Source organism: Poromitra crassiceps, assembly GCF_964638095.1.
Source record: "Poromitra crassiceps genome assembly, chromosome: 19".
NCBI lineage: Eukaryota > Metazoa > Chordata > Actinopteri > Beryciformes > Melamphaidae > Poromitra > Poromitra crassiceps.
Window position 1 is genome coordinate 24128711 of NC_139646.1, and position 25217 is coordinate 24153927.

The following is a 25217-nucleotide window of genomic DNA, read 5'->3' on the forward strand; positions in this document are numbered from 1 at the left end:
TACGCAAGCTTTCATCCCTGCAACTCCCCTGTGGTTGAAATAACGACAGAACTTTTCTCATCCAAGAATGTTTTATTAGCCAAATGCTGCAGCATACTGAGAGGTTGCATACAGAATAATGTTGCGCTACTCATCTCTCCAGATGGTAGGAAGGAAGTGCTAATGAAGTGAAACACTTTGTGCTGTTTGAACAGTCCCCATATGTAACATATCATAGGAATGAAGCAGAGTTCCAACTGTTGAGACACGGAAACATCGTTCATAACGTACAGTAAATAAATGCAAGCGAATCGGCAAAACAAAAACGAGGGGGCAAAATAAACACTTATGGTATGCTGGGGGGATTCTTGGTCATGGGTGTGTGCTTTGTGTGTGTGCTCGGTGCGTATGGGAATGTACACAATGTGTGTCTGTGTGAGTTGCCTCAGTCGTCCACAGTGATGTGTTGCGGAACAGATAAGGGCCATGGCCTCTCCTCAGTCGTCCACAGCGATGTTGCGGAACAGATAGGCCATGGACTCTCCGTTGTGGATGCGTCGGATGGCCTCTGCCAGGATCATGCTGACGTCGACGGTCTTGATCTTTGGACACTGCAGCTTCTGCAGCTCGTGAGGAACAGTGTTGGTCACCACCACCTGGGGGCGCAAAAGGACAGGCTCAGTCCGTTTCCCTCAGCCTCTCTCTTGAAGGGGCCTCCTTCACTCGCATGCATACCTTGTGGACCGGGCCACATGTTCAAGTTTGTCAAGTGCATGAAACATGTGATGTAGAGATCAGATCACGCCCTGATCTCTCCACCTGTGTTTATCATTGGCACATCATGAGAAGCAGTAGATAAGCATGTAGGGCATGCATAATACATAGGACGTACACAGTATGCGACAATTATTTGTTCCAAAAATGCACATCTTGGCATTTAATTAGACGTGTAAAAGTACAGTAAACAAGACATTTGCTACAGTTACTCCTACGCCACATGTGACCTGGTGGGGTCATTCACTGAAACTTCACACTACTTCCTGTGGTGTTCACAGGCAAAGTGCAGTGACATTAAGGGGCAAGTAAAAAATCTGTTCACTTTGACGTCCGTCCAACGTTCTGCTTACTAGTATGTTCAAAGGCACAGTAATGCTCTTGTGATTTTACCTTGTCGATAACAGACTCCTCTGCTTACTCTATGTTCAAAGGCACAGTAATGGTCTTTATTATTTATTTGCACAAAAATACAGATACAAAGAAAGGAGAACACACACAAACACAAAAAATGTGCCGGTAGAGACAGGAAACCCTAAGTGGGCTTATTTGGGTCTCTACCTCAGAAATTAGAACCAATATGAAAAATAATGATTACAATGCATACACTATAAACACAAACAATAGAAAAGAAACATGCAAACAATAAATAAGAAAAGGAAAAGAAAATAGAAAACAAAAAATGACCAAAATGAGTAAGTGGGGAGGGGGGATGGAAAAAAAATCACCCCGCCCCACTGCAAGGTGGGGCGGGGTGATTTACAGCTCTCAGCCAGCCACTCGCCGGGTCCACTCGGGTCTTATTCATAGCTTTCAAGGGGCGTTACGTGCTGCCGGGAACGCCCACCTGGCGGTCAAAAAACAAACTTGTTCATTCCGCTGCCAGCCGCGTCGACTAGTTTCTCACGCAGTGTTTGTTCAGCCGTTTGTACACACGTCTTTGCGGCCAACATTTCCTCAAAGGTAAGCTCAAGTAACGTTACAATAATGATTAAAATACCCCGTTAACGTTACTTGAGCTTACCTTTGATGAAATGTTGGCCGCAAAGACGTGTGTACTTTGATGGTAGCCATTTGCCCTCCCCAGCGACTGAACCACGTCTAATCGCACAAATCCACAACCTCCTCCTGTCTGAGTTTTCTTTCTCCGACGGCATTCTGTAAAAGCACAAGCCAGGCGTGTCTCCTCGTCGGTTAGTGCAACCGATAGCACAACAGGTATCCGGCCTTTTGGCTGAACAAACACAGCGTGAGAAACTAGTGACTCGGCGGCAGTGGAATGAACAAGTTTTTTTTTTGACCGCCAGGTGGGCGTTCCCGGCAGCACGTAACGCCCCTGGAAAGCTATGAATAGGACCATTTCACCGGCATTTCACCCGGCCGGGTCCGGGTCGGATCCTCGGGTATTCGGGGGGTCGGGCTTACCCGAAGACCTCTAGTGTGTATACATTTATAGACAAAGAAGGTGCAGACTTGAAGTGTGTTGATGTCATGTATGGGGAGTATTATTATTATGATTATTATTATTTTAGATGAGCTGATGGTTTGTATCTGTTAGACAATGTAGCCAACCTAACAATTTGTTTTTGTATGATGTGAATTCTGTTAAGACTGGAGATATGTACTTGCCCATACGATATTTCCATAAAAGAGGTATGGGTCAATCAAACTGTAGTAAAGGGTTAAGAGACATGATTGATTAACCCACCTGCATATGTTTCTGATGATACCAATTGACTTCATTATTTTATTACAGACAAGATTAATGTGTTTTTTTTTCAATTCAAATTCTCATCAATCAGAATTCCAAGGAATTTAGTAGATGAGACCTGCAGGAGTGCATTTCCATCGACTATCATTTGGGCTCTATTACTACAATATGTATTTCTAGTGAATATCATGAAGTTCGATTTTTTTTTTTAATTCTGATGTTACCTCGTCGATAGCAGACTCCTCTATGAGTCTGGGTGCCTCGGCGGACAGCAGGCCGTGTGTAGCCATGACGTAGATCTTGTAGGCTCCTCGCTCCTTCAGGAAGTCCGCCGCCGCGACAAACTCCTCCACGTCATCGATGATGTCATCCTATGAGATACACAAGTGCCACACGGACAAGAGTTAGGGATCACACGATTAGACCTCAACATTCCATTTGTATCGTCTCAGCATGTCATGACAACGTTAACGTGAGTCTCTGCTGTCAGCAGACTGCAAAATGGGAAGAATTAATACCTTTCTAATTAGGGCTGCAACTTTTTTTTTTATTGTCGATTATTTGCTTGATCAATGATTAGTAGCTTGGCCTAGAAAATGGTGAAAAATGTTGATCGGTGTTTCCTAAAGCCCAAGATGACATCCTCAAATGTCTTGTTTTGTCCACAACCGAAATATATTCATCTTACTGTCAGGAGTAAAGAAGCCAGAACATATTCACATTTAAAAACTGATTAAAAACTAATTGATTACTCTTTGCAGCTCTGTTTGTAATGCTAAACGGCATTAAGAGAGAGATTAGAGATTAGCCATGGTTTAGCTAGAGTGTATTGACAAGCAAAAGTGACAGGACCTGCACAGAAATGCATGTGCAAGTATTCTGCCAACAACAACAACTAACCACACCCATATTAAAGTATTTAAACCACACCCACATGACACAGTATTTAAACCACACCCACGTGACACAGTATTTAAACCACACCCACGTGACACAGTATTTAAACCACACCGACGTGACACAGTATTTAAACCACACCCACGTGACACAGTATTTAAACCACACCCACATGACACAGTATTTAAACCACACCCATATTAAAGTATTTAAACCACACCCACGTGACACAGTATTTAAACCACACCCACATGACACAGTATTTAAACCCTTGATCTGTATGCTTGGATTACGCTGCAGGACAGTGCTGGCTGATATTACTGAACTTGGAAAATGCCGTTGTTCTTCCTGTGCAACAAAACATATAGAAAAATTTCTTCTTATCTCACTTCCAGCTGTTCTTGTTTAGATTGATTCCTATTATGGTTCTTGGTACCGAGCATACTTTGTCTATGTTTTTGTCTGTGTCTTATGCTCGGCTATATTGTAACAGAGGTCTCTACCTCAATGTATTTCCGAGTTTAAATAAAGGTTGAATGAATGAATGAATGTCACCAACAGAGTTGTTATGTGAAACCCTATTACTGACTCCAAAGAAGGAATTACAAATTGTGTTTAAGTCCATGTAAGTCACAAAAGCTCAAGGTCTTACAACAATGATGGCGATTCTGCCTCCTACATCTCCTACGACAGTGATTGGTGGCTTCTCCTTGGCCATCATCACTGAAAGACAAAGAGAAGAGGACGATTACTTTGAGCACAGAAGTGAGATGGCTCCAGCGTCTCAGAGATCAGCAGAGGATACTTGGATCACATAAAAAAGGGAAGGTTAGGTGAGAAGGGATTTGGTTAAAACCCTGCAAACATCATGCAAGGCAGCTCTACCTCAACAAGGCAAGGCAGCTCTACCTCAACAAGGCAAGGCAGCTCTACCTCAACAAGACAAGGCAGCTCTACCTCAACAAGGCAAGGCAGCTCTACCTCAACAAGGCAAGGCAGCCCTACCTCAACAAGGCAAGGCAGCCCTACCTCAACAAGACAAGGCAGCTCTACCTCAACAAGGCAAGGCAGCTCTACCTCAACAAGACAAGGCAGATCTACCTCAACAAGACAAGACAGCTCTACCTCAACAAGGCAAGACAGCTCTACCTCAACAAGGCAAGGTAGCTCTACCTCCACAAGGCAGCTCTACCTCAACAAGACAAGGCAGATCTACCTCAACAAGGCAAGACAGCTCTACCTCAACAAGGCAAGGCGGCTCTACCTCAACAAGGCAAGGCGGCTCTACCTCAACAAGGCAAGGCAGCTCTACCTCCACAAGGCAAGGCAGCTCTACCTCCACAAGACAAGGCAGCTCTACCTCAACAAGACAAGGCAGATCTACCTCAACAAGGCAAGGCAGATCTACCTCAACAAGGCAAGACAGCTCTACCTCAACAAGGCAGCTCTACCTCAACAAGACAAGGCAGCTCTACCTCAACAAGGCACGGCAGCTCTACCTCAACAAGCATCAAGCTAGACTTTGGGGGAAATGGAATATGTCGTTGGTGGGATGAATTTTGAGGATGGGCTTGTCATCCTGCTGAGTCCAATCCAAGACTTTACAGGGTGTTGCATGCTAATGTGTTTAGATGGAGAGGTGAGCGTAGAACTGACCCTCTTAGGAGCCACCAAACCAGGGTCAAATCACTATTTGGAATCAATTCAAATAACGGATAACTCTAATGGAATAAATTACTTACACAGTCATTGATCTTGCCTGCCAAGGAAATTATTTACATTGCCCTACTTTGAAGTCTTCCAACTCCAGGCAGGCTTATACAAAATGTTTGAAGTCGTTGAACGGATTTCAAATCATAATCGACCCCGGTTTGCAAACCACCACATTTGAACTGTAGGGACCCCCCACACACTGCAGCCGACCATGCCAAACAAACGTTCTTCCAAACAGCAGCAAGGCAGTTTTAGTGGTCAGTTCCCAAATCCATCACAGACCATCATCCCGCGAGGCCTCTGTCCGTTTAAAACTCCTACAAGGTGTGTGTCAGTCAGGTGCTTATGGGTTTCTGGGTAGCAAAGGAAGCCAGGACATTGTAATCCAAACTGACAAATGGGACTCAAAATGTTGCTGAGGAACTCAAAAGACACCAATCAGGCAAAAGGATGCAAACGCCAAATATGAACAGTATAGACCCGTTGACGGCCTACGTCATGATTACGTCACGGTGCTCGCCGGAGGCAAAAATTGAGGCAAACCCGAATCAACTCTGTGCTAACATTCAGAAAATGTCATCTTGTGATCGCCCTGATGAGCATCGCTGAACGTCACGTTATGTTCCATTATCGCTGGACGCTGATTTTGGATGCGGTCGCTCATAAAAAATATAAACACTAGGCGATAGGAGAACACTTCGCAGAGGCGCAGTTTCATTTCATTTGCTTCATTTTGATTTTGTCTCAAGACATGGAGGTAGAAAAACAAGAGGTAGCAGAATCTTTCTTGAGCCAGCGATGGGGTCAAAGTTCAATCCAAATGAAGACGCCATATCGCCCGTCGCTGGAAGTATAAACATTATATTGTGAGCATCTTATCTGCTCAAGTTGAACTATTTTCCACTCTTTGCGCGACCAACCGTGGGGGTGAGTGTGGATTCGGAATCCCCCCCTGCCATAGGAAATAATAGCTTTAATTGTTTTTGTGTTCTCGTGTAGACAGTTTTTATAAAACACGGTTGGTGTGGATGGGAAAACCCGGTTTTCAAAAAACGTGTGGACTAGGCCTAAGCCAAGCCTGACAGTGACACATTGTTGTCTGCCGCTGGCTAGACAGAACTTCGGATCACATGAGAGAAAACTCATCTGTTGAATCTTTGTTTTTGAAATCCTGTAGCCTTACATGACCATTCAGGACATAGCGTAGTTCTAGGCATCTATTCTAAAGATTTATACACCCTCAGTTTCTCTTTACTACAACTTAACGCATTGTTTCTCTATCAGGTAGGCATGTCTGGCCATTCATCTACAGTAGGTAAGGTAATCCTGTTATATTGTCCATCCATTGAGTAAGCGTGTAGGAGTCGGCTAATCTGGTTAACGTGAACTTTTTCAAGACCACAACGGAGTGAGTGACCGCAACGTTACATATTCAGAGAATCTCCACCGACAGAAAACGTTTACTAACATTGAAAAGGGGTCTATACAAGTGTCGAGCAAATTGGCTCATATTTATTTCGGTGCAACTCAAACAGCATTCAAGTCAAATCATGATATTGTTGCATGTGGAACATTACGCTGTTCATGTTCTAGTATAGTGGAAAATTGCAATTTAATGTCATAACTTGAATCTATCTAGTAAGTCATTTTTGAGTATTAATTTGTGTTAGCTATTATAATGCAATGCAATAATATACATGTGGAAATTTCTATTGGGTTTTAAGGCAATTTTTTTGCAACGTTCAGCAACATGAACACTAAATGTCAAGATCATTCTTGACATATCTATGAGGCCATTTACACCTGGCGTAAACATGCATTTTCTGCAATCTGATTGCAATCAGATTGCAGAAATTGTTGTCCTCTGAATCCGCATAAAGTTGTTGTATCCAGATTGAGAGGACACATTGCATTTACACTTGTGTTCAATGTGTACACAATGCATCCCTGACCACCTCCGGAGGTGGTTTGGCTGATCAGATTGCAATCCTTCTTCAATGCGTTTTGGGGGTGTTTACACCTGTACTTTCAAGTGATAAAACACAATCTGATTGCAATCTGCTCACAGAAAACACATGTTAACGCCAGGTGTAAATGGCCTCGTGATTGAGGGCAGACAATTCACAATATCTTTCAGGTCACAATTTCTCAGTCCTGTCCAGGAATAATCCAAGCTTTAGTTCCCAAGAACCAAAATCAGTTCAACATAAAGGATCTGACACTGAGGGCCTCCAAAAATGACCATGGTGGACACACAGGGGGAACTGTTTTCATCTCATGATCCAAATGTGCCGCAAGGTTCAATCACATCAGAACAGTGCAGCTCTCCGTTCTAGAAACAATGTTACCCTAAGTATTTTACTTTCTCTCACCAACAACCAACCACAGAAACACTTAAGTTCGAGCTGACACGAAATACCTGAAGTCTGCGAGCCAATGTGGACAAAGAGATGGAAATAGTGAGACTGGTTTATTTCATTTTAGCTGAATCTAATGTGAAAAGACATGACCAGGCAGGCCTGACTGAATGTCATGTGAAAAGACATGACCAGGCAGGCCTGATTGAACTTATTGTACGTTGTAAGTCAACTGACTACCCGGCTTACTGGCCTAAACAACAACAGTAGTCTGCTGTGTACTCTGCCTGACCCAGATGTAAACTCACATACTTCATTAAGAAATATAATGTGTCGCTTTTATTCTAGCAGATGAACAGATCTCTCTTCTGCTTCAAAAGTAAAGCCTCAAAGAAAAGACAAACTGCTAGCTAAGAAAATATAGTTGGAATTAGTAAGAAATCCATGAAATCTCTTAAAAATCTCAGCAGTAAACTGGGATCCGTCTGGACCCATCAATAGTCAAGCTAGCTTTGATTTAGCTATAGGGTGAGGGCAGCAATAAAATGAGCTAAGAGGTTTGATTTAGCTATAGGGTGAAGCTAGCTTTCATTTAGCTATAGGGTGAGGGCAGCAATAAAATGAGCTAAGAGGTTTGATTTAGCTATAGGGTGAAGCTAGCTTTCATTTAGCTATAGGGTGAGGGCAGCAATAAAATGAGCTAAGAGGTTTGATTTCACTATAGGGTGATGCTAGCTTTGATTTAGCTATAGGGTGAGGGCAGCAATCAAATGAGCTGAGAGGTTTGATTTAACTATAGGGTGAAGGTAGCTTTGATTTAGCTATAGGGTGAAGGTAGCTTTGATTTAGCTATAGGGTGAAGGTAGCTTTGATTTAGCTATAGGGTGAAGGTAGCTTTGATTTAGCTATAGGGTGAAGGTAGCTTTGATTTAGCTATAGGGTGAAGGTAGCTTTGATTTAGCTATAGGGTGAAGCTAGCTTTGATTTAGCTACAGGGTGAAGCTAGCTTTGATTTAGCTATAGGGTGAAGCTAGCTTTGATTTAGCTATAGGGTGAAGCTAGCTTTGATTTAGCTACAGGGTGAAGCTAGCTTTGATTTAGCTATAGGGTGAAGCTAGCTTTGATTTAGCTATAGGGTGAGGGCAGCAATAAAATGAGCTAAGAGGTTTGATTTCGCTATAGGGTGATGCTAGCTTTGATTTAGCTATAGGGTGAGGGCAGCAATCAAATGAGCTGAGAGGTTTGATTTAACTATAGGGTGAAGGTAGCTTTGATTTAGCTATAGGGTGAAGGTAGCTTTGATTTAGCTATAGGGTGAAGGTAGCTTTGATTTAGCTATAGGGTGAAGCTAGCTTTGATTTAGCTACAGGGTGAAGCTAGCTTTGATTTAGCTATAGGGTGAAGCTAGCTTTGATTTAGCTACAGGGTGAAGCTAGCTTTGATTTAGCTACAGGGTGAAGCTAGCTTTGATTTAGCTATAGGGTGAAGCTAGCTTTGATTTAGCTACAGGGTGAGGGCAGCAATCAAATGAGCTGAGAGGTTTGATTTAGCTATAGGGTGAAGCTGGCTTTGATTTAGCTATAGGGTGAAGCTAGCTTTGATTTAGCTATAGGGTGAAGCTAGCTTTGATTTAGCTATAGGGTGAGGGCTGCAATCAAATGAACAGAGATGTTTGCTGTACGGGGGTCAAGCTTGGGTAACCTCAGCTGGCAGTGCAGTGAAACAGACTTAACCACTGACATTGAGATATTATGCGATATGTGCGCCCACATATTCCCTTCCTTTGGAATAATTGCTTTCTTCAAAACAACAAACCTAATCACTTATTTTAGCACGAGTAAAACCGGTCAGAAAACAGCCCAACCTGGTCTAACATCAACTGTCATCTAATATGATAGCAGGCATTTTCAGTCTAATTTGGTTGAAGACTGTTCCTCGGTGTCCAGGTAGAACGTGTATTGGAAGCCCTCAGTAGCTCATTCCATCATTCCATGCAGGGAGGCACAAACAATCGAACAAAAACCAGAAATGGATTCAAGCCTTAGGGTCATACTTGGGAGCTCTATCCCAGGCATTGGGACATGATGTCTGCTGCCTGTGTTGTCAAAAGATAGGATGGTACAGAATATTAATGGTAGAGTACACACACACAAACACAAAGTACACAAAAGTATGCATGTTAACACACAATAACAAGGATAGGATGGTACAGAATATTAATGGTAGAGTACACACACACAAACACAAAGTACACAAAAGTATGCATGTTAACACACAATAACAAGGATAGGATGGTACAGAATATTAATGGTTAGAGTACACACACACAAACACAAAGTACACAAAGTACGCATGTGAACACACAATAACAAAGATAGGATGGTACAGAATATTAATGGTTAGAGTACACACACAAACACAAAGTACACAAAAGTACGCATGTCAACACACAACAAGAACGTGGAAAACACACAGTGATGTCATGAAAGTAAACTAAACATCTTTCTCAGAGAGTTCTTTCCCCTCAAGCTGTTTAGGGAGGAAAGCTTCACAAAATGACAACTGATGTTTCATGGAGGGTCAAAGGGCACAGGATGTAAGGGATGGATCTGTAAAGGCAGAGGGGTGGAGTGTGTGTCATTCACTTCACATGTCAGAGCAGGAAGACAAGGCTGCCATCAAAACAAATTACCAAGTCAATGAAGGAAGGAGGTGAAGGAAGAAGGAGGTGAAAGAAGGAGGAGGTGAAGGAAGGAGGAGGTGAAGGAAGGAAGGAGGAGGTGAAGGAAGGAGGAGGTGAAGGAAGGAGGAGGAGGTGAAAGAAGGAGGACGTGAAAGAAGGAGGAGGTGAAAGAAGGAGGAGGTGAAAGAAGGAAGGAGGAGGTGAAGGAAGGAGGAGGTGAAAGAAGGAAGGAGGAGGTGAAAGAAGGAGGAGGTGAAAGAAGGAAGGAGGAGGTGAAAGAAGGAGGAGGTGAAAGAAGGAGGAGGTGAAGGAAGGAAGGAGGAGGTGAAGGAAGGAAGGAGGAGGTGAAGGAAGGAGGAGGTGAAGGAAGGAAGGAGGAGGTGAAGGAAGGAGGAGGTGAAGGAAGGAAGGAGGAGGTGAAGGAAGGAGGAGGTGAAGGAAGGAGGACGTGAAAGAAGGAGGAGGTGAAAGAAGGAAGGAGGAGGTGAAGGAAGGAGGAGGTGAAAGAAGGAAGGAGGAGGTGAAAGAAGGAGGAGGTGAAAGAAGGAAGGAGGAGGTGAAAGAAGGAGGAGGTGAAAGAAGGAAGGAGGAGGTGAAAGAAGGAAGGAGGAGGTGAAAGAAGGAGGAGAAATTCAGCTGAGACAATAATTGAAAGAAGCCATGTGAGGAAGGAAAAGGGGCGACGTCAGTCTCTGTCTGCAGTCTTTCACAGCTGGCTACCAACGTCCAGGTGAAGGGAGGGGGAGGAGCAGTGCTGACCTAACGCATGCTGAATCAACTGTGTGTGCACAGTGTCAGCATTGGCCTGCACCATGGCTCCTGTGTTACATCGCTGGCGTGCAGGGGAAAGCTAAGCATTGTCTGGCTGTGGCAGTCCTTGACTGGACTGGAGACCATCTGGTGCTGGAGGTGGTGTTGGAGGACCAGTAGGAGGTGCTCTTTCCCTCTGCTCTCATGAATAATAACCCCATCCCAATGCCCCAGAGCAGAGACTCTGTCCTGTGAGTGAGCACCATCCTTTGGATGAGATGTTAAACTGAGGTCCTCCTGACTCTGTGGTCATTAAAGATCCCATGGACACTCTTCACAAGAGTAGGGGTGTAACCCCGGTGCCCCCCACACAGGTCTTCCTTCCATCATGGTCACCTAATCATCCCTCAAACTAATTGGCTTTTTCATGATACTATAGCAAGACGAGTGTACGATTCTGACAATGTTTGACTAGGTTTCCTACAGGCACTACACTCATGTTTCATACAGCGGGCTCTCCTAGTTGAACAAACACTTTAAGAAGGCGTTTCAGGAGAGCAACACCCAAGGCACATTACTGGTCTCTCAGAAGAAGATTGAAGAGAAGAAGAGCGGGCACAGGACAAAGAGGGACAGCCTAGGTGAAAGACGTACAAAGGTGCAAAGGTCACCAATAATGTCAAAATGGACTTTTCTGTACACGTGCATCCAGAATTGGAAGATGTAATCTTTCATCAGATTGACATGTTTGCGACATATGACACTATTAATCTGTATATGGCTGAGAGCGCGATGATGAAGTCATTAAGAGACATGTTTGAGCGTGTGTCTCTGTCTTACATGGCAGCTCCAGGCCGGTGTGTCCCGGGGTGGTGCGGGACATGGGGGGAGAGTGTCTACCGTCGGCCATGTCCGACTCTGAACACTGGGGCTCTCCGTGGATCACAGCCAGTCCCAGACGCAGCCTCTCAGCATAGGACTGAGCTCTGAGAGAGAGAGAGAGAGACACACACACACACACACACACACACACACACACACACACACACACACACACACACACACACACACACACACACACACAGGTCAAAGAAACGGATAGATACAAACTGATACAAACAAATCTAGACAAATGACAACACAAAGTAGTGCACACAGAAACAAACATGCACGACATACAAACACAAATTTTCGATCGCATAGTATCGGCTCAACTCTACTCTCTTTGGTAGTAGGGATGGGACGATAATCTGTTTTAATGATAACCGTGATAAAATTCCTTACGACATCCGTATCGTTTCAAATTGTCATTATCATTAAAACCGTGGTACCGTGATTACAGTGCTTTGAAAAACATGGTAAACACTGTCCATCATCAACCAAAGTTGGCAACCGTCTCCCAGATGCAAACGTGCAGCCTTGGAGAAATGATTTCAGTGAGTGTACCAATCCTTTTTGGGTCTGAGTTTTCAATATAAAACTTGGTGAAATGATTTCTGTGAGTGTATTAGTACTTTTCAGCACATTTTAACAAACCGTGATAATACTGATAACCGTGATCATTTTGGTCACTATAACCGTGATATGAAATTTTCATATCATTCCATCTCTATTTGGTAGCACCTGTTTCCACAGCAAATAGATAGTGCCCCTTCAGTGTGCCCACCCCCTTCAGTGTGCCCACCCCCTTCAGTGTGCCCACCCCCCACAACTGGTCGTCATAGCGACAGCGCATGGAACCGCTGTGCTGTGAAACAGTGTAAATAGTCACAGCAAGGAGATGTCCTCAGAGGCTGCCTTTTACAGCCACCCTCCTTGTTCATACATGTCATAAACGTGTACAGTAGCTCCCTTAAAGTCACACCTTCTGAAATATTCCATCGTTTTCAATACGGAGGGGTTTCAGTCATGACCAACTTTCATTTTGCTCCAAAACAACCGGATATGGATGTCTGTTGAGGCTGCTGGGGGGGGGTTTGGGAAATCCTACACGCAAGAGGTTAAGGTAAACCGGTAGCTACTGTTAGCATTATGTCCGCAATGATGACGATTCTCTCTGACCAATCAGTAGTGTGAAGCGTTTTCACGTCACCTGTTGGTGTCTCGGCTCGCTTGGAACCTCGACAGAGGTGCTACAAAAAGCTCGGTACTACTGACCCAATGGAAAACCAAACATGCCGATTCGAGCCGAGGGAAGATAAACCGCAACTATGTGGTCAAAAAGTGACAAAAGTGCTCACATGTGACCACAAATACACAGACATGTGACCACAAATACACAGACATGTGACCACAAATACACAGACATGTGACCACAAATACACAGACATGTGACCACAAATACACAGACATGTGACCACAAATACACAGACATGTGACCACAAATACACAGACATGTGACCACAAATACACAGACATGTGACCACAAATACACAGACATGTGACCACAAATACACAGACATGTGACCACAAATACACAGACATGTGACCACAAATACACAGACATGTGACCACAAATACACAGACATGTGACCACAAATACACAGCACACAAGAAAGAAACCAACAACTGTTGACAGCCACATAAGAGATACACTCGTGTGTAACAGAACGTGTGACTAAAGAAGTTGAGGATGTCATCCTGCATGTCCTGCATGTCCTGCATGTCCTGCATGTCCTGCATGTCCCCAGGCTCGCTCTTACCTTTTGGCAGCTGATGGGGACTTTGCAACGATTACGGCATTCCTGTAGTCATGGATCTGGAGAAGAAGAAACAGCATCATCAGTGCTGAATAATAACGCTGATCACTGATCTTTCAATGGAATGTCATGAAAACTAAAGGCAGTTACAACACAACACAACACAACACAACACAACACAACACAGTATATATTTTGCCATTGGCTCAGTGGCTGTTTGACAGAAAGGCACAATGTGGTGTGTGCCATGTAAGCGCCTGGTAGCCGTACCTCCTCCTGGATGTACTGGATGAGGAAGGGGGAAGCCCTCAGGTTGTCAACAGGGAAGCTGAAGAAGCCCTGGACCTCCTTCTGGTGCAGGTCCATGGTGATGATGTGAGTTAGCCCTGCGACAACAAAAACAAGCTTTGATACGTCTCTCTCTCTACAGTGCAATAAACCAACAATGTGGTGATGTATGCCTAAAGCAAGATTCCATAGCTACACGTTGAAAATATTTTTGTTGGTGATTCTAGAAAGTAGTTTTATATAATACACCATCATTCCATTCATGTGTTCATATAACTTTTTTTCTGAGCGCCAGTACCCTTTCCTTTATCAAAAGCAACGGGAAGTGGCCGCAAGGCACACAAAAGGCAGGGCTAATCTGTATATAATAATTCTAATAATTCAATAATTATTTTATTATTTGAAAATTTTGAATAACGGGGTCATGATTTCTGGAAAGAGACAATGCTGTTGAGTTTTTCAAATGTATTTTTTTTTGTGCTTCGAGCACCACAAGCCGAGTGCCATCCAGTTCCATTGTATTGGAGCAAAGGCAGCCATCTCTGCGGCCGATATCTCCAAAACTCAGACAACTAACACAAAACGATATAGATGGATAAATAGCACTACAGGTGAGAGGAAAAATATGTATTTTGGATTTTAGGGTGAGCTGTCCCTTTAAGTAAATAACACACAAACATACCAGCTTTGGCTAGCATGGAGGCCAGCAGCTTGCAGACAATGGAGCCTCTCTTCCTCATCTTGCACTGCTTGCTGTAAGGGAAGTAGGGGATGACCCCGATGATGTTCTTGGCACAGGAAGTCTTCAGGGCATACGCCATGACCAGCAGCTCCATGATGGCTGTGTTGACATCTCTGAAGAGATCAGATAAGAGACAGCTCCACGTCAGATATCTACATACAGTATAGTGATCTGGCAACTGGCTACTGGCTGACTCAGACTGCTTATTAACAGATGAAATTCTCATGAAGGTTCAACAAAAAGTAATCCATTTTATGTCGCAGTACAACTACTTGACGACCAAACCTGACATCACTATGTTGTTAACACAAAACAAAAAACACGTGTGACTCCTCAAATGTTGATTTTTTCTCCTTCTTCTAGTAAAGTAGATCAAAAAACTTCAAACATACTTTGCTTTTATAGAGCATTTCGCCTCAGAATCAAAATTATGCTTTGGCATAATCTGTCAAATCAGACATCTCAATGCATTTAACCCATTGATACCTGATGCAGCATTTGTGTGTGTATCCCTTTAAGACCGCGAACCGTGTTAACGCGGTCTTAAAGGGATACGCACACAAATGAGGGATATACACACAAATGCTGCATCAGGTATCAATGGGTTAATACAGTAGGAAAGTGCATCAGTCAATACAAAAATAAAGGCTTTTATACAAGTGAAAGCCTATTACTGCTTAGTCTGCAGATTCAACGCAATGGAAAAGGCATATACATAGTAGACTGGCACCTATGGCATTTTATGCTGAAAGGTATCTATCCACCGGAGTTTTCCTTGTAAACTACTTGTTTTGTATTCACCTTGTGTAGCCCCGCCCACTTGACCCAGTTGTGTTATGACTTCCTGTTCAAAACACCGTCTGTTTTACCTGCTCACTAGTACTGTACTGTCACAGGAAGTGTAAACACAACAGGAAGTAACTGGCTGACCCCTGTGTTGGAACATGAGGTGAATAGATATTATGATAGCCGACATAGATCGGCTATATAGTGATACCGATAATAGCCGATAAAGATACATTTCCCATGATCGGTTGATAATTTATTGGTTCAATATATATAATCGTGCATCCCTGAAAAGTGCAGTACAACTGAAGTCAGTGGTGACTGGTTTTCTCTCCAGTTGTGCTGGCAACCTGCCTGTGTGTTATTATGGACAAACTTCACCTGTGTTTCAACTGCCATGAGTTTCATTTTTGGGTGAACTGCTCCTTTAACCATGTTTGGTGTCCCTTCGCCAAAATGAGCATTAACTGTGTTACAATATTGTCTTATTAATGCCAGTGATTGTTGTGTTGACTGGGAGAGTTTCCATTATAAGGCACAGACTATGTGTTGGTGTAACGGGATAGTGTTTGTGTTACATTATGGCACAGACTATGTGTTGGTGTAACGGGATAGTGTTTGTGTTACATTATAAGGCACAGACTATGTGTTGGTGTAACGGGATAGTGTTTGTGTTACATTATAAGGCACAGACTATGTGTTGGTGTAACGGGATAGGTTTTGTGTTACATTATAAAGCAGACTATGTGTTGGTGTAACGGGATAATGTTTGTGTTACATTATGGCACAGACTAGGTGTTGGTGTAACGGGATAGTGTTTGTGTTACATTATAAAGCACAGACTAGGTGCTTGGTGTAACGGGATAGTGTTTGTGTTACATTATAAAGCACAGACTATGTGTTGGTGTAACGGGATAGTGTTTGTGTTACATTATAAAGCACAGACTATGTGTTGGTGTAACGGGATAGTGTTTGTGTTACATTATAAAGCACAGACTATGTGTTGGTGTAACGGGATAGTGTTTGTGTTACATTATAAAGCACAGACTATGTGTTGGTGTAACGGGATAGTGTTTGTGTTACATTATAAAGCACAGACTATGTGTTGGTGTAACGGGATAGTGTTTGTGTTACATTATAAAGCACAGACTATGTGTTGGTGTAACGGGATAGTGTTTGTGTTACGTTATAGTGTTTGTGTTACATTATAAAGCACAGACTATGTGTTGGTGTAACGGGATAGTGTTTGTGTTACATTATAAAGCACAGACTAGGTGTTGGTGTAACGGGATAGGTTTTGTGTTACTTGGTGAAACCAGAGAGCCGACACAGAGAGCTCAGTAGCCTGCTGCACCTGCATGGTTATTCCTCTTTACCAGCTGCAGCCAGTCGACTAGAGACTCACTGCCGGACGGTCAAAAATGGCGTCTGTCCCGCTCCTGTGACCTCTGGTGACGTTTCAAACAGGTCTTCTTGGCGTCATAGTTTAACCGACAGAAATCAACTGATTCGATAGGTCTTACCTTCCCTGGGTTACCTGGCTGCTGCCCTCATTTTGGCTGGAAATGTAATCCACCCCCACCACCCCCCAGGAAAATGTATGCTAAGAGAAACGTATACGAGATATGTCAAACTGTATATTGGCTTAGCTATTGGAATTGTGCCAACAATTGAGACAACACATCACTATGAGAGGAACTCAGTCATGTGATTGGGATCATAAACAGATGTTTATAAGCTGTCTGCACAAAGGAAATATCTGGACAGTTTATTTTGTTATGGGAACACTTTAGTGTTCCTAGACGATTGATTTCGCATGTTTTTGCACATAAATTAGTGAATTAAATTTCATAATGTGTCTATGCAAATTTGCATAGGGCTAAGCAAATGTTATGAAGAACATCTCTCTCTCTCTCTCACCTGGGAATGGACTGGATGATGAAGATATCTTGCCCGCGGACGGACTCCTTCACATCCACTCTGGTCTCTGACAAGACAAAAAACACATGCAATCAATTTGGGTCCAAGTGCACAGTGAAGTGAGACAGCAGCACAGAACCAGAGCTCAGCAGATAAGCTCTGCACTGGGAAGAGAGGGGGGGGGGGGGGTGTGAAGGATATTTATCAACCTTACCTCTGTTTGACTCTTGATAAACCGTCGACTTGCCCAACTCAACACCCAAGCGTCTGGAAAAGAGAAAAGGAACAGAGGTGATAGTGTCCACACACACACACACACACACACACACACACACACACACACACTACAAACAGCAGTAAAAATCTGAGTGATTGTTCAACGTTCACCATGGTGCCTAGGGAATGAAATTTGCAATTCATTTTCCCAGAGACATTTGTGAAAATCCTTCTAAAGAGAGTTTTACATGGACAAACTAAGCAATTCAACATTTCAGTCAAAGGAAAAAACTAAAAATGTAAATGTCCAAGACAGTGAATCACTTGGTTTGCTCAAGTCAAACTCTTTTTTATATAAGGATTTTACTAAACGTCAATGGAAAAATGAATGGAGAATTCACTCCCTTGGGCAATCTGGCGATGGTGAGACTTTGGCACCCTATTGCCCATGTAGTTGACAACATTTTGGAAAAAAGATTGCAAGCCCTCAGGCTTCAAACTGTATGCAGAGAGAGAGAGAGAGAGAGAGTGTATGCACAGAGAGAGAGAGAGAGAGAGTGTATGCACAGAGAGAGAGAGAGAGAGAGAGAATGGAGAGAGAGAGAGAGAGAGAGAGAGAGAGAGAGAGAGAGAATGGAGAGAGAGAGAGAGAGAGAGAATGAGAGAGAGAGAGAGAGAGAGAGAGAGAGAGAGAGAGAGAGAGAGAGCAAAAGCCCTCAAATATTGAAGTCTCTTCTGTTTCTTCATTCAGATTAGAGGGGAAATCAGGTTGTGGCATCAAACAAGACAACTTGACAGCCGTCACAAAAAGCTGAGCGCTGTGCATGAAACAGACATGAAGCTGACAGACACTAAAGTTCACACATCAGATTTGGCCTCCTAGTCTGAACATGGCCTTAGACAGCATCAGTCAAGTGCAGAACAGTCAGGCTGCTTCAGTCAAGTCCTGCAGTACACACTGCTCTGCTCTCTACTGCTCTGCTCTGCTCTGCTCTCTACTGCTCTGCTCTGCTCTCTACTGCTCTGCTCTGCTCTCTACTGCTCTGCTCTGCTCTCTACTGCTCTGCTCTGCTCTCTACTGCTCTGCTCTGCTCTCTACTGCTCTGCTCTGCTCTCTACTGCTCTGCTCTGCTCTCTACTGCTCTGCTCTCCACTGCTCTGCTCTCTACTGCTCTGCTCTGCTCTCCACTGCTCTGCTCTCTACTGCTCTGCTCTCCACTGCTCTGCTCTCTACTGCTCTGCTCTGCTCTCCACTGCTCTGCTCTCCACTGCTCTGCTCTCCACTGCTCTGCTCTGCTCTCTACTGCTCTGTTCTGCTCTCTACTGCTCTGCTCTCTACTGCTCTGCTCTGCTCTCTACTGCTCTGCTCTGCTCTCTACTGCTCTGCTCTCCACTGCTCTGCTCTGCTCTCTACTGCTCTGCTCTGCTCTCCACTGCTCTGCTCTCTACTGCTCTGCTCTGCTCTCTACTGCTCTGCTCTGCTCTCTACTGCTCTGCTCTGCTCTGCTCTCTACTGCTCTGCTCTCCACTGCTCTGCTCTCCACTGCTCTGCTCTCCACTGCTCTGCTCTGCTCTCCACTGCTCTGCTCTGCTCTCCACTGCTCTGCTCTGCTCTGCTCTCCACTGCTCTGCTCTGCTCTGCTCTCCACTGCTCTGCTCTGCACTGCTCTGCTCTGCTCTGCTCTCTACTGCTCTGCTCTCCACTGCTCTGCTCTGCTCTCCAGTGCTCTGCTCTCCACTGCTCTGCTCTGCTCTCCACTGCTCTGCTCTCCACTGCTCTGCTCTGCTCTCCACTGCTCTCTACTGCTCTGCTCTCCACTGCTCTCCACTGCTCTGCTCTTCTCTGCTCTGCTCTCCACTGCTCTGCTCTGCCATGGGCCAAGCTACCAAATCACACACATTTGTGCAGTGGCACGGCGGTGCAGTGAGTGCATTGAGTTCATTAAGTTCAAAGCATGCTCTTGATGTCTCTTGTGAGCGAGGCTGTGTGACTGACTGTTTCTGTGTGACTGTCTGTCTGTCTGTGTGACTGTCTGTCTGTGTCTGTGTGCGTGACTGACTGTCTGTGTGTGTGTGACTGACTGACTGACTGACTGACTGTCTGTCTGTCTGTGTGACTGACCGTCTGTGTGACAGTGACTGACTGTGTGACTGTCTGTGTCTGTGTGACTGTCTGTCTGTGTGACTGACTGTTTTTGTGACTGTCTGTGTGTGTGTGTGTGTGTGTGTGTGTGACTGTCTGTCTGTGTGACTGTCTGTCTGTCTTGTCTGTGTGACTGTCTGTCTGTCTGTCTGTCTGTGTGTGTGTGTGACTGACTGACTGACTGTCTGTCTGTGTGTCTGTCTGTGTATGTGTGACTGTCTGTCTGTCTGTGTGACTGTCTGTCTGTGTGACTGACTGACTGTCTGTCTGTCTGTGTCTGTGTGACTGTCTGTCTGTGTATGTGTGACTGTCTGTCTGTCTGTCTGTCTGTCTGTGTTTGTATCTGTAGGAAGCTCCCCCAGTACAGTTATGGATCCCTGGATGCAAAACAGCTGCTGGCCTCACCCTGTTTATGCCTGCCTGGCAAATATCGTCTGTCTATAAATGTCAGCAGCAGAGTGTGTGTGTGTGAGCGTGTGTGAGCGTGTGTGTGCGTGTGCGCGCGTGTGTGTGTGTGTGTGTGTCCACCTCGTGTCAGTAGACTTCACCTTTGCACCGTAACAAAACTCTATTCAGCTCTGTAAAGGCAACGCAATCCCCCTAATAGTGTTCTGCAGTGTTGCCAAATAGTGCGGAGCTCTTCTTCTCTGTGTGGGTAAGCAGGCCATACAACCACTGCTTGGCCCACTGACAAGCCTGCAGGGCTGGGGGGGAATGGCCACACACACACACACTTCGACTCACTAGACAAAGAGATGATGGTGGCAGTGGCAGTGATGTGGGTGTGTGCATTCAGTGGTTTCAGTTAAGGTTTTTAAACGGACCCCTGTTTGCAGTGCTTCCCCTACCATTCTACAGGCCTGGCGGGCATGCCAGCCCAACGACGCCCCCGCCAGGGCAAAAAAAGAATAGCTATATATATATATATATATATATATATATATATATATATATATATATTCCCCTGCTCTCCACAAAATTTCAATAAACCTTTATGGCATATTATTACAATACAACTGGTGTTGACAGTAACAGAAGATGCCAAATCATTCAAAACAATAAGCCTCTTGCTTTTAGGAGCATCGTGCCAGCATGCGGCGCTGTTCCAAAACGTGTCAACGTGTGACGTTGCCTGGGAAACGCACATCCCATAATACAACTGTTCGCATCGCATCCCATAATAGTACGATGATACTTGGGATGCCATTGCGAACATAGATGCGAACAGGTTAGCTAAAAGTTTAGCGTCGCCAGCGAGGGCCCCCAGTGACCGGTGCGGTCGGGGTACGTTTCAAAATCCCTCCAGGCCTGAAAATGTTTCTAGGGGAAACACTGGTTTGCATATTTTCATCATGTGATCATTTTCTGTAGATTTTTTAAAACTGCACCAGAGAACCCTTTCATGCCCCATGGAACACCACTTCCATACATATCGTCTGGCTCACTGTTGGCAGTATTAGATCACTTCTATACATGGTAAATAAATGGTAAATGTGGTAAATGGTAAATTAGAGCGGGTCGGCCAATGACGCAAGGGTTGGCGGTTCGATCCCCGCTCCCTCCCAGCTGCTGTCGTTGTGTCCTTGGGCAAGACACTTAACCCTCCTTGCTCCCGATGGTGTGTAGGCACCCTGCATGGCAGCCTGCCGCCATCGGTGTATGAATGGGTGAATGTAGACTATCTACTGATTGTAAAGCGCTTTGGATAAAAGCGCTATATAAATGCAGGCCATTTACCATTTACTTCTATACATCTTGTCTGTGTATATTTCCTAGATGAATGTGAAGAAGTGGTGTCTGTGAAGTGTGCCGCCTGCTTTCATCTCTAGGATTCTGAGTGACAGGTCCTTTGAAGCTACCGTGACAACCAGGCGCGTAGCCACGGGTGTGCTAGGGTGTGCCAATGCCACCCAGACAGGCTGCTGGCACACCCAAAAAAAATGGGGTAAAAAAGGTTTTTTGTTTTGTCTGCAAAACACATGTCAACGCTGTCATGCACTGTGTCCAACTGTCCGCCTGCAAGTAAATCCATAGAGAAAATAAGTAGCAAAGAGCGTTCCCATCTGCAACGAAAATCACTTCCTTGTTTGCCTGAGACGCATGTGTACCCATGCGTCTCAGGCAAACAAGGAAGTGATTTTCGTTGCAGAGAGGTAACCCTCTTGGAACCACTCTTGCTGGTTCCTCTCGCTATGGATTTACTTTGAAAATGACAGTTTCGCGTACTTTGGATTATTATTTGATGATCGCATGGTGAGTACACAAGTCACAACATGTATGTGATTGTTTCTAGCGCTGTTGTGTGTGCTTTTGGGGGAATGAACGGCGGTAGCATATTAGAGACTGCCACACTACTGTACTATCTAACTAGCGTTAACAGTACTAGCAGCCCCCATGTATCACTGTGAAACGCACTTTCTAATGCACGCCACGCACAGTGAAGATGTTGGCGGCGTGTCCCTTCGCATTTAACGTTAGCCAGGAGACTTTTCAGTCATGCATCTGCATGCGTCTCAGATTTCTAATAATATACGGGTCCACACGAACATGCCAACCAAATTTGCGTTCTTTCCCGACTAGAACACTCATTGGAAAAAGTAGGTGAGACTTTTTTGAGATACTAAACAAAGTGGTTTTACATGTTGCCAAAAAATACAATTTAATTGACTGCTTCTACCTGCTAATAATGAGTGCGAAAAGGAGCAAACAACACACAAATATTCCTCTAAATCTGGTTTGAAAAGACCCAAAAAATTTTTGGCGGCGGCCTTGCGGCCGCCACCAAATAGTCCGCCCCCTGGCACACCCTGGCTTTCTGTGGCACACCCAATGAGCCGAGTCTGGCTACGCTACTGGTGACAACGCCCTGATCATGTCCTAACGCCCTGATCATGTCCTAACACCCTGATCATGTCCTAACGCCCTGATCATGTCCTAACACCCTGATCATGTCCTAACGCCCTGATCATGTCCTAACGCCCTGATCATGTCCTAACACCCTGATCATGTCCTAACGCCCTGATCATGTCCTAACGCCCTGATCATGTCCTAACACCCTGATCATGTCCTAACACCCTGATCATGTCCTAACACCCTGATCATGTCCTAACGCCCTGATCATGTCCTAACACCCTGATCATGTCCTAACACCCTGATCATGTCCTAACGCCCTGATCATGTCCTAACGCCCTGATCATGTCCTAACCCAATCAAACTCATCCGTCATCTTGGCTCCATTGGAGTGTTATTCATTCACACAATGCTGGTGTGTGATAATACAAACAACACTAACACATGCCTCTCACAGCGCTAGACAAAAGGTTTGAGCGGGAACGTTTTTTGAAGGCAGATACTGATACTTTTTAGACTGAAAGTAGTCCGTGTTTCCACCACAATATTACAAAAAAAAAAATGCCTCTGAAACAGCTTTAAGAGCAGCAAACTAACTCTAATCCAGGTGAATTCAATGATTTTATGGTAACAGGTTCTTTAGGCAGGGTGACACCCCACACCGACAGTATTCAACACAACAGTTGGGAAACTCTGGGATAACAATTTCAACAATGAATTTATAACATGCATGCATGCAAAGAAAATAACATTTCTTAGCAGGTTCTGGAGACGGTTTTGTGAAAACTGAGGAACCTGTCTGAGGAACCTGTCTGGCCAATACCTGATATTTAAAAAAGCCAATATTGACAAGACAAATATATCAGTCTAAGCCTAATAGAAGTACATACATTTTGAGTATGGGTGTCATCCAAACTCCTAAACCACTGGAAGTTATGCCTTTCTACCAATCTAAACAGCAGCACAAAACTAATTGGAAAAACTTTGAGGCCCATATTCATATTCGACCTCTGATGCCTTGATTTACATTATCAGGTGTTTCTCTCTATGGGTTAACAACCCTGTGTCAACAATAATACACTAGTCTAGTCCTATTGACAAGGTTAGCTGTGTTCTGACAAGCCCAAAAAGTGTCGTTGACTCGTGTGTGTGTGTGTTTGTGTGTGTGTGTGTGTGTGTGTGTGTGTGTGTGTGTGTGTCAGTGTGTGTGTGTGTGTGTGTGTGTGTGTGTGTGTGTGTGTGTGTGTGTGTGTGTGCTGGATCAAATTCCAAACAATAGCCTGCACAGCCAGTCACTTGAGGTCACCTGCCGCCTGCCGTTAGGCCGTTATGATGATTCCAAAAGTCCACAGGCTGTCAGAAGCCCAGGAAATAACACACAGCAGAAATCACATCATATCTCTGTATGTAGTTTATGAAAGGACACTTACTCTGTGATCTTCTTGGCCAGCTCGGCGGAGGCGATGGTCGAGTTGGCAGAAAAAACACGGTAGCCACTTTTCGAGACATTCATTTTGGAGTGACCATACGACAGCTTTGGAGGTTGAGAGTGAGAGACAAGAGACTTGTGAGCCCCAAAACGTCTAATGGGCATGTTGTTTTGGAATCAATCTGGTATACTATCCCCCCACCCCCACCCCCAAACTGTCAAAATGCGTCCTGGACAATATCATCCACAAGTTTAATGACTGTCTGTGGGTGAGACTACAACCTTGCAAAACACGTCTGCAGGGAGTCAACAACCAACAACGTAAACAATAACAGTAAAAATAGATATCTCATAAACAGTGAGCTAACTGCGGCTTTCTAAACAATACGCTGCAGGAACTAACACAGCGCACGTCCCCAGTGCCCCACACTCGCCTTTGGTTAGAGTGAGTCAACAGCCACCTTCATAAAAAATCGATCACTGTAACGATGTTACCACCACGAAAACTGCTTCTAGCCTCCCGTCTCTGGTTCTAGCACGAACCCGAGTGCAGCTGGGCTGTTTGGGGGCCCGCCGGGCTGTTTCACTCGGACCAAGGAGGGTTTTTAGAGTCAAATACAAACTGTTTTCCTAAACTCCAACCGGCCGACAGACACACAGACGCGGTCACGGCCGCTGCTACAATGTAACAAAACAAAAGTGCGCTTCCAGAATTCAAACGTGTCGACTGGAAACTTTGTTGCAATGCGGTCGCGTCTACTGTAGCAGCAGCAGGAGGGGGGGGATGCCACGAGCATCCGTTCATTGGATGACTGAGCAGACGTGCTGACGCCCGAGCGACCCAATCAGAGGCGATATCGAGCAAAAGAGGGCGGTGCGAATATAGTCTCGACCAATCGGTGCGTAACAGCTGTCTGACATCAAATTAAGGCGCAACGACGATGCATGTGCTCCATGGATGTGCTCAAGTGCTGTGGTTTCTCAATATTATCCAGCTCCAGCCGGGGCCAGTACAGAGCACGCCCCTACCGAACACGCCCCCTAAGTACAGAGCACGCCCATAGGCGAATCCCTCTCTAAAGAGCACCCCAAACAAACAACAGTCCAACCTGAGCTCCCAGTAGCATACATCTTAGCTTTTCTGAAAATATACTTGTCTATAATGGGATTGTTTGTGTAGTAGGCCTCTGACACTGACTGGAAGTCATAATTTACCCACCTCTTCATTTACACGACCACATCACTGACATGTGACTGGCATATACACGCGTGATTTTCAC

At 44.7% G+C, this 25217-nt stretch overlaps 1 protein-coding gene across 5 annotated transcripts; it reads right to left on the reverse strand.

Annotated features, from left to right (window-relative positions):
- Nucleotides 1-80: 80 nt before the first annotated feature.
- Nucleotides 81-24658, reverse strand: LOC310793738 (phosphoribosyl pyrophosphate synthase-associated protein 1-like). 5 transcript variants are annotated; one of them, XM_083655609.1, is made up of 12 exons: nt 24481-24658; nt 23939-24042; nt 17514-17566; nt 17300-17366; nt 14534-14706; nt 13834-13949; nt 13567-13622; nt 11705-11850; nt 9485-9526; nt 4014-4084; nt 2689-2835; nt 81-635 (listed from the first exon to the last, which is right to left on the reverse strand). In XM_083655609.1, the coding sequence occupies exons 2-12, from the start codon at nt 24019-24021 to the stop codon at nt 477-479; spliced, it is 1113 nt and encodes a 370-aa protein (XP_083511735.1). In that variant the 5' UTR covers nt 24022-24042; nt 24481-24658; the 3' UTR covers nt 81-476. The 5 variants fall into 5 exon arrangements, with proteins under 5 accessions (XP_083511735.1, XP_083511733.1, XP_083511734.1 ...); XM_083655607.1 differs by having other exon boundaries at nt 24399-24658; XM_083655608.1 differs by having other exon boundaries at nt 24372-24658.
- Between the last annotated feature and the right edge of the window lie 559 nt (nt 24659-25217).